This window comes from Crocodylus porosus, unplaced genomic scaffold, assembly GCF_001723895.1.
Source record: "Crocodylus porosus isolate Cpor-Errol unplaced genomic scaffold, CroPor_comp1, whole genome shotgun sequence".
NCBI classification, from domain to species: Eukaryota; Metazoa; Chordata; order Crocodylia; family Crocodylidae; genus Crocodylus; species Crocodylus porosus.
The window spans coordinates 38,036,986-38,047,363 of NW_017728907.1; the positions used below are offsets into that span (position 1 = coordinate 38,036,986).

Sequence of the window (10,378 nt, forward strand, 5' to 3'; positions counted from 1 at the left end):
CAGCGCCACATCGACTGGGACCGCCGCGTGCTGCGCGCGCCCGAGGAGGTGCGGGGCCGGGGCGGGGAAAGCCCTGGGCAGGCTCGGCCGACACCCCTTTCGGCCCGCTCTGACGGAGGAAGTGGCGCCCCCGGGCTTGTGCTGCCCCCGCCGCCTGGCCCGTGTGTCTCCTAGTTCCTGAGTCTCCCTCGGGCTGTGCCAGTGCCAGAGGCCCCCGCTGGAGGGGCTTGTCCTGACCGGGGTCAGGGAGTTTTCTCCCACGGGTAGGGACTGGGGTCAGCGGGGGGTATGGTCTCTACCCAGGTCCTCTCCAGCATGTATTGGCAGCGCTTCATAGAAGCAGGACGTGGGTTGCTGTCCCCCTTAGTTGACCTGCCTGGGTGTTGGGTCTGTTGCGGGGTGACAGTAGTGGTACATGGAGCTCAGGTGATGGGTTGGACAGGGCTGGGGACCTCTGGAGGGGATGTCCCTTCCAGGCCTGCTTCTCTGATTCTGTGGCCCAGTAAATGGCATCTTGTGCTCACTTCTGCAGCCTCCTAAAGAGTTCAAGGTGTGGAAGACCAACGCGGTGCCCCCACCTGAGACCTACAGCATCACTGAAAAGAAGGCGCCTCCCCCTCCTGAGCTGGATATGGCAATAAAGTGGTCTAATATTTATGAGGACAACGGTGATGATGCTCCACAGCAGACCAACAAAGTGAAATTCTTACCGGAAGAGGAACAAGAGCCAGCAGGATCAGGTAATCGCATAAACTGGTAAAAGGCCCCAAAATTAGTGGTTCTGTGACTCCTGCATTCTCCTTTTAAGTTTGAATTTCCTCCGTTCCCCACCCCCGACTGCCCCTGGATCCTACGAAAGGTTATCTAATATATATTTAAAATACTAAATTGTTTGTCAAAGGCCTAAGAAGATAAAGAATTGCATATGAAAGTCCAATAAAAATAATCCTTCTAGTCAACTAAAAGATTATCATGATTTGAATCAGCTTTCTGAATAGCTATTAAGATAAAAATATATCAGGATAATATCTTTTTTTCCCCTAAGCAATCTTATGCTAATCTGTAAGCTTTTTCATAGTTAAAATCCGGGGAGTTGTACTGTGTTGATTGCTTCTCTGTGGCTGGGTGGAGGTTTCAGTGGTGTTTTGCTCAGATTCTGTACCAAAATCCTGAAGCTTCCCTTTTATTAAATTTAATGTTTTTATCATATTAAGCTTTATCATTCAGACTACAGTTTTATCATGGGGAAGATAAGACAACCATAATAATTTAGCATATTATTATGTAGAGGACTGTAAAGGAGTTAGATGCTTGTACAGTTGCCTGCAGTGTTAGGGACCAAAATTTCATGGATTGGGACTTGAAACCATTGATGGCCAAAGAATTCAGGACAGTCCATTAAAAATCTGCTGCTCTAACACATTATTAATGTGGCTTACTACTTCCTTCTACATCACTGACGGGGTGGTCTGCCTTGCATTGCTATTTTCTCCTTGTGTTGGCATGTTATAACATGGTCATGCTTTCCACAGTCGCATCAGGATGTGTGGATCTGCATAGTAACGGCATTTGTTCTGAAAAGCAAGATGTATTAAAGGTGGTGTAGACAAGTAGGCTCTGCTACAGAAATCTTTGAGCAAGGGCACTGGTAGGATGTTTTTCTTCCTCCCCCTGTACCAGTCTCTTTAGAGCAGTCATATCTGGTTGCCTCACTACTTCCCTCTCTCTCTCTCTAAAATCATGCTGGCTGAGGAGTATTTGCAAGGGTAGATGGATGCCATCTCTGGGCCTGAACTGAGGCTGCCAAAAAGGCACTTGGATTCCTGATACCATTAGCAGAACTAGGAAATGACAACAGATGCTGGAGAACTTTTATTTCCATATTTTATCTGTAATCCTTTTCTGTTCATCTTAAAGTTTGAATTGAGGGTTTATACAGTCAAAACTTTAAAAAAAAATACAAAACAAAGCAGTCAGAGTATACTCTTCCACCCAAATGTCTTGGTGTAAGCTTTGATGGCTAGGGCGGTAAGAATTCAGAAAATAGAGTGGAGCAGGTGTTGGTTGAAGTATTTTAAATTTGGCTGAATATGAGGATATTTGCCTTTTGCATGAAAATAAAGATAGCTTATGACAAACTGTAGAGAATGGTGCTAAGACTAGGAAATTATTCTTTTGAAACGGCTCTGATAGAATTTCAGGTATCTGTAGAGCATTTTAGGTTTTCTCACTGAGACCTTTGTCAAAGGGAACATCATCTAGAGATGTCATTAGACTGCTTACTTCAGTCTGTCACTCTGGACTTTACCTCCCACATACAGATGGCTCTTTTTGTTTCCACTCCTTCCCCCACCTGCCCTTCATGTCTCCCTCCTTCTTTCTCTTCCTCCTACCTTGTCCTCCTTCATCCCTCCTAATGAATCCCCAGTCAAAAAATTTAAAAAGTGAAATGAACTGAATGCCACTTGTAAATGATCAGAGTCTGCTTGTCTGTTTCTGTTTCTACCCTTTGTCTACTTAAAATAGGAGCTTCTTGGAGCAAGGACTCTCTTCAGTGTCTAGCAAAATGGGATCCTATTTTGATTTGACCCCTAGGCACTCTGATAATACAAAGAATATGTTGGTGTGACTTTTGTGCTCTTCTGTGTGACTTTAACACATTCGAAGAATGAGGATGTTATCAAATGCTCCTTTATTTTGGCAGCCTCCAAATATGGTAAAATATGGCTTTTTTTGGCAGGAGGATAAGGATATATGACAAAAGATATTGAACTTGCCAGCTTGAGTTTGCATATTGTGCCTGCATTGATTAATGCTGTCTTTTATTTAAAGATGATGAAAAGGATGAACCAGCTTCTGCTAAAAAACGCAAACTGGACACTGGGGAGCAGACAAAAAAGAGGAAGTAATAAACGGGACTTACTGCATTTGGCCCTAATGAAAATTTCTGTGAACTTTGATGCCACTACTGGAATGGGAGACAAATGTTCTTTCACTCACTTTCTATCACCTGCTGTTTAAGGAATTTTTATTTCTGTAAAATGTTTGTCATTTGAAAAGCACAAAGAGTCAATGGATCAGTGTTGTGATAGAAACTTGCATCCTCTGAATGAAAATTAAGTCCACTTATTTAAAACAGAGTCTCTTAAAGTATTGTGATGAATACTTGTGCTCGTGCAAGGTGTAGGGCTTTGCAGTATTCTATTTATCGGGAAACATGCTGACTTTTGGTGTAAATTTTTCTTGACTGATCTTCCATTGTGTTAAAACCTTTTATAAAGGAACGTATCTTTAAAATGTTTTAAGTAATGTATTGTGATACATGTTTGAACTATGGTGTTTTAAAATGTATGTAAAGAATATATATAGATCAGTGAAATAAAACTACATTTGAAAACTTGTGGTATAACTATTGCATTGTATGCCTAATGAGCTCAAGGGACAAATTCTGTGCTGTGTGCATTTCAGTAGTAAGTTATAGAGCAGGGGTTGTCAACCAGGGGCATGCATACCCCTGGAGGTACTTAAGAAGGCCCTAGGGGGTACATGCGGGCGGGGATGGACCGCCGCCATGTACAATTCCGTGCTGCCACGTAGGTGCTGCCCACCCAGCCGGGTGTGGGGGGAGGAGGAAGCTTGCACACAGCAACTCTCACTCCACATTCAGCTGTGTGCCCCCCTGCCCCCACTGCATCCGGTCATGTGCCAGCCCCTCCCCCCTGCCCTGCTCCACATCCAGCTGTGCACCAGCTGCTTGCCTCTGCTGCTCCCTGGCCGGCCAGGTCGTGCCTGTGCCACATCTGGCCACCAGGGGTACACTGCTTGGTGTTTGGCTGCTAGGGTTATACTGATCCAAAAAGGTTGAAAACCCCTATTATAGAGATTTGACAGATGCCTCGCGGTTTAATGTGTAATAAACAGATGTACTGTTTCCTTCAGGACTATGGCCTTCAAAAAATGTAAACAGTGAAATTTAGTGTTTGAAACTTACGTGCTTGTTACCTGAGCCAGTGCCTTATGAGCCTAATTAATACATCAGGAAATTTTTTAAGCATTACTGAATGGGGATGTTGCTGCTTTTTTTTTTTAAATCAAAATGAAAAACAAGATGGTGAAATGCAAACATACAAAAATTGTCACCCGATTTCCTTTACTTGTAATCACTGTTGCCAATAGCATCCACATCAGCATAAACACTTTTGGCAAAGTCAGATGAATTTGTTATATTATCACACTCTGGGAAGTTTGGCAGTAAGCAGGTAATCTTGGCCTCTGTTTCAGAAAGCAGAATTGAGCTCAACAGCCTGCAGAGGATATTACATATGGCTGGGATTCTGGCACCTCAACCCAGATCTTGCAATCAGGAGTCAGTGAGGCCTGTTCAGGTATAGCTGAAGGATTGTAACCTGTTACCTAAAACAGGCTGCATCAAGGCATGTAGACTTGTTTTGTTTTTTAAAAATCCCAGCAAAAAAGCGTTTTTTCTGTCACTTACAACCTCTCATCTTTATAGCAGAAAAGCTTCTGCAGTGCTGTTACAAGTCTATAATTTATTTAAAAAGTTACTGTCAGCCATTCATATTTTTAGTTTCTTCATCTTATTTTGGTTAATTTTAAGTTGTTAAGATAAACATTTTAAACTATTTGTGCATAGAGAAATTTATTAATGTGGAAATGTGATTTTTTTTCATCCTTTATCTTCAATGTGAGACTTCTTAAGGGTTTTAATCACATTTTTTTGTATTATCAAGAAATATGTGAAAATACGAAGCAGCTCTTTATATGGAATCCATCAGCTCCAGAGCTGTGATGATTGTAACTATGTCCTTTGCATTGTTCTACTAGCTTTTGGTCCTCCTGCAACTGCAGTCTACCAGCTTTCCTTCCTGATTTCATGGACTCTGGGCCAGAATCTTTGATGCATTCTAGACCTTTCTGGCATTGTGACCGTTCAAAGGAGCCAGAAGGTAGTCGGAGCAGTGGTGCTCAACTTTCTGGCCTCATAGGTTGGTATGCAGTTAGTTCGTGGGTGCCATCTGGCACGCCAGCACAACCCCATGTGCTGGATCTGGCCTTGGTACAGCCCCCATGTGCCAGCATGATCTGGTGTATGGGACAGTGTCATCCAACCTGCAGGGTCCTTACATCCCCGTGGGCTGGAGGTTGAGCAGCACTGTAGTAGAGCATTCCTCATGCACTGAGGAACTTTCTGCTGTCACAGACCCAAGGTATTATGTCCCCCTCAAATTGCCCTTTGAGAGAGGAGGAGGTTCTAGCCAAAGTGCACTGAGATTGTTTGCTGCAGCTGTCATGGTGTGGGCAAGACTATTTTCAGTGGGGATCTCTTAAAACCATTTTCAGAATTAGGGAAATACCGTGAGAGTGGGTTCTTCCAGTTGAGCCTTTTTTTGTCTTTTACTGACATTCAGCCTAACTGAGATGAAGAGCAGCCAGCTATTGTGTATCTATGTGTTAGAAAACAGCCTAGTAAGTGTGAAATATTGCTTCTGGTTGGAAATATGAGTTATCTTGGTCATATCTGAATTTGTGTAGTGTGGAATTACTATCAGCTGTGGTAATGAGACAAGATAGAATTTCAGTTTCATATTTAATTATAAATTGGTATCTGCAGCAACCTACTAATTTGCCAGTCTTAACTACAGTATAATATCACTTTTTTCAACATGGGTAAGGAGAGATTACTCATGCAAACAAACACCAGTCCAACCTGACTACCTGGGAACAGTTTATGGATCCACCGGTTATATTAAGCATGATCTTTTCTGAGCACTGCTTACAAAGAAGGAACAGAATTTGTTTCTGAAGTGTAACTATGAAGCCTGATGTAGGTGAACAATCAGGCTGAACTGAGCCTTCTCTCTCTTCCATTTCTGCAGCCCTAGGATTGCTGGAGTGGCAATTTCTTGCTTCAGAGGATACATTTTGGAAAATAATGCTCCTTTGTCAGCAAGGAGCCTAAGTATTGGCTGCTGTACAGAGACCTAGAAAGGAAAAGGTTATAGTGTTCTTGATGATATGACATAATATTTTATTTTAATGCTATTTTGTACCTTTGTGGTCTAGTTAACAAGTTGAAAGTAACCTTTTCCTGGATGCTAACAGATCTGGAAAGGAGTTTCTCTGAAATCAACCTTCCTTAGCAGATCTCAGTACATGCAGAGACACTGGAGAAATTCAAGTTGTTCAAACCTTGCACGAAGTGTTACCTAATGCAGTAGGTTACCTAATTCTTGTGTCTTGTAATAGCTACTGTCTGCTGCTTTCAGGGCCAACTGAGGCAGTTTACAGCTGAAGTGTCAAGCTAGCATTCTGACTAGGGATGCATTCCTGCATCCAGAGCAGACAAAGAGGCTTTTTTTCCTTGTGCTGTTACTGTATGTGTCAGTTCAGGCCAGAGGTGATCATTGTAAGTGTCTTCTGTTTATCTTTCTTGGTACTCAGATAGTATTGTGATATTCATAGGACTGAGGCATGTTGAAACTAGCATCCAAACCTAGTGACAAGAACAGGGTGCCTAACTCTCTGTCTTTTAGGTTAATAATGTTATAATGATGGAAGTTGAGAGATGCTTTGTTAAAGCTGGTAGCCATGATGGGTACCCCAAAGTCAGACTAAATGTAAGAATTAATGAAAATAAAAAAGTTGGAACATTAGGAACCACCAGCCAAAATTCAGGCCAGTCAGCCTGAAAGCAAAAGAAGGGGCCTGGGTATTATTTGGAAATGAATGAGTGAGTCAGTGAGCAGGAGCAGGCACATTTGAAAGGCTAATGGCAGGAGTATTATGTTGCATATGTCTCATAGCCTTTATGTTATGCCTACACAATATCTTGGTGCGTGTTTCGAGGAAGTGATATACTTACAAATGGTCTGTAATAAGCCTGAAGCTGCCAATCTGAAACAGAGTCCAGGGAAATACAAATTGTTCCCAAAAAAAAGAGTTTATCTTGGGCCTATAATCAGCGAGAGGAGAATTTCCACAGACAAAAAGAAAACTGAGGCTGTGCAGAACTAGCCAACTAGATACTCACAGATACACCAAGTTGTGTTAGTTTCTGCTCCTGTTACACGGGTTTGTTTGTCAGCTTGCCAGGGTTGTGAAACGATCACAGAAGTTGGGTGAGAAGATGAAACTATGTCAGTGAGCAGCACAGTGTGATTTTGCATTTTCAGAGTTGAAAGAGGCTCCTGTGTTTGTTCCTCTCTGTGTCTATTTATTTTTCAAAACCCTCCTATTATTGGACACCAGTATTAGTGATTAATATTTTGGGGGCTGAAGTAGCACTGACATAAGAACAAGAATACAAGACTATCCTCAGAGGCAGGGTGGCTTTTAACCACAAAGGCTTCTGGAGGAAATTATTGCATTACTCAAAGTTTCTGTTAGTATTTAAATGTATAGGACATTTTCACCAGTATTTCTTTGTAAGAAGGAAGTACATGGTTAGGATAGATTTCGCACTTGCAGGAGTACTTTAGATTTGGGAATGCTGAAAATTATGATTTCTCTATCACATGTGGGCCTGAGCAAAAATAGGCATCCTGGGGTTTTGTTGCAAACACTGTCCTAACTAAGAGAGGAAGAAATTGGTTATTCAAGGAAATGTGCACGCTCTGATGTGTGTCTGTCTTCCCCTCTCCCCCCAAGTTAAAGAACTGCAAATGTTTCTAACAGAAGAATGAATGTGGGATTGCAAGGATGGACTCTGGAGCAACTGGAAATTTTCCAATGAGTGCATTAGAATAACGTATGACTGGAAAATCATTGGCAGATGGAGCCATCGTGGAGTGTAATATCTCCTCACAATACAACAGGGAGAAGGTTTCTGGTCATATGGCAAAGCGTGGAGTAGAAAGATGGAATTTCATAAACAAGATGGGAAGAAGTGGTGAATAATGGGTTTACGTACCATATTTCACAGTTTATAAGTCTATGCAATGTATAAGTCAACTCCATAGTTCTGATTTAAAAAGTTAGGATTTTCATAGATCCAGTGCATAAGCTGACCCACATTTTATAATGACCCATTTGTAAAAAATTCCATGTACAGTAAGTATTCTCTTGTAGTGGGAAGAATTCAGAATGAACAATTGCTGCCATGATTGTTTCTGATGACGGCCATGCTGACTACCACAAGCTGGAGGTTACATGCAATAAACAATTCCCTGAGCACAATTTAAAATCCCTCAGTCACTTTCATCATCAAAAGTGTCAGCCCCAAACAGTTCCATCCTATCATCCAAATGATTAATTTGCTCCTCAACATTCCTCATTTTGATCTTCATCACACCACAAAATCTCCTCCTCCTCACCAAACATAGAATTACTGATCCCGCACTTTTTGAATGAATATGAAATGGTATCTGGTTTAATATCCTTCCAAGCCACAAGAACCCACTGGCACACAGTTGCTAAGGTGACTGCTTGCATGCTTCCACCTTTTGTGTACGCATCCAATTTTGCCATTCAATGTTAACAATCTTTGAACAGTTTGTTTAAACACACGTCCAATGGCTGTACAATCAATCAGCCTTTCTCCGTAGCCTTTCAATCCTTTCTTCATAGCCCACGTTTTGACCTGCAGTTGAATGGGGTTTCTTATTACAATTCTGCCAGACTGTCGTGGTTCGTTGACCCAGTTGGTGAGGTCTCTTTCTAATTCTGTCCGCTTTCATTGCTTTCCACGATCTATACACTTGTCACGAGGCATCTTCTAATTTTGTTGATGTTTTTCTACCAGTCATGCACCAATTTCTCATTTACACGAAACTGATGGGCTGCAGAGCTGCTGTTATTCTCAAAAGCAAAGTTGACAACCCTCGTCTTGAATTTGGTGTCATATTTCATTTGTTTTGGCGGCAATTTGATTATCATGTTGTACAGATTAACTGTGTAATGGGTAATATATAGGTCTGAGAGTGACATTTAAAAGTGTAATTGGATAATTAAACTTAATTAGATAGTTTGGAGTAATTAAGTTCATTTGGTCTTTGTTAAAATAGCGCTGAATTGCGAGTCTAAAATAATGTAAGATGATTAAAGAGAATCATTGGGGGATGTGATTACGGTAACTAATTCATGTAATTACTGTGACCACACCTCGTGCCTGTTTCAAAGACTAACAAATTTTGAAACACAATATTTTTTATTTCAAAATATTCATATGGTGTGTAAGTCAAGGTGGAAATTTAAGGGTAAATATTTTGGCTTCAAATGTTGACTTACACACTGTGAAATATGTTATTAGCCAGTTGTACCAGATTCACTGAAAAAAGGATAGTTTGAGGTCGTCAATTTTCTAACAATAGAATAATCAGAAATTTGAGAAATCTTAGCAGTGTTAAGAGAGAATCTCTGCTGGGGCGGGGGAGGGGATGTCAGCAGAATGTAGAAAACGGGTGTAGGAAATATGCTTGTGTTGTAAAGAAGGTACCTCTCTTCCCCCAGCCCCAAAAACATGGCTTATCCATCATGACCATCCTTGGAAGCATGTGAGGAACAGGAGACAACCCAGTGGTGGAGTCAGGAATTGAACCCATGTGTCTGAAATCTCAGCACGCTGCCATTAATTAGCCTTTTGGACAACCCTTGTTTATGCCTCAGTTTTTCCACCTGGAATCTATTGAGGAAAAGGTCTGTAGTAGGAACTGTCAGATCCATAGCTTTGAAAGGCTATAACCTGCTGGCAGCTTTGAAGACAGATTCATGCCTTTCAGCAACTGTGCCAGAAATGAATCCTAAAGATCTTCAGGTTGAGGGAACTTCATTAGCTAAAAATAAACCAGATATCATTAAGATACATTTACATTGGGAATGGATTGTTGCTTAAAATTACCAAGATAACTTCTCTGAGCATTTCATTAGATGTCTTTGCCATCCCTTTCTAGATTATTTGAATTAATTTCCTTTCAGATTTCTTCTGGCAGCTTGACATCCTCACCATTTTCCTAAAATAGCCAAGGAAGGCTAGATTTGTAGACCTGGTTTCTGAGGAAAGGAAAATCTCAGGTGAATGTAGATAAATCTTCCTAGTGTTAATTGACAGGTTTATAGAGCCTATGGTGGGAGTTTAACATGGAGATTTGACATACAGCTTAATTCACAAGGATTTTGTCTAGCACAGGTGTCAGGAGGAAAACAATTTGAGAAAACTTTTATTAAGGTAGTCCCTGCCAGTTTGGGCATACCTAAGAGCAGTTTTAGGTACAAGGGACACGCTTAGTTTTTAATGGACAGGATTTTTGTTTTTGGAAGCTGGGAGAGTTAAAATGGCAACTCTGTATTTCACATTGCTTAGAATCTGCAGGGAGCAAACCAGGAAAGCCAAGGCTGCGATGGAAATCCAACTAGCTACAAA

At 41.3% G+C, this 10,378-nt stretch overlaps 1 protein-coding gene across 1 annotated transcript in view; it reads left to right on the plus strand.

Moving 5' to 3' along the window:
- The window catches only part of CUNH1orf52 (chromosome unknown C1orf52 homolog), a 3,625-nt gene extending 240 nt beyond the window's left edge, over positions 1 to 3,385 (plus strand). The window contains exons 1-3 of the mRNA XM_019531163.1: positions 1 to 48; positions 533 to 740; positions 2,833 to 3,385. The exon at positions 1 to 48 is cut by the window's left edge and continues 240 nt beyond it. Coding sequence (XP_019386708.1) covers positions 1 to 48; positions 533 to 740; positions 2,833 to 2,909 — 333 coding nt within the window. The 3' untranslated portion in view covers positions 2,910 to 3,385. The remainder of the gene's footprint in view (positions 49 to 532; positions 741 to 2,832) is intronic.
- The last annotated feature ends 6,993 nt before the right edge of the window (positions 3,386 to 10,378 follow it).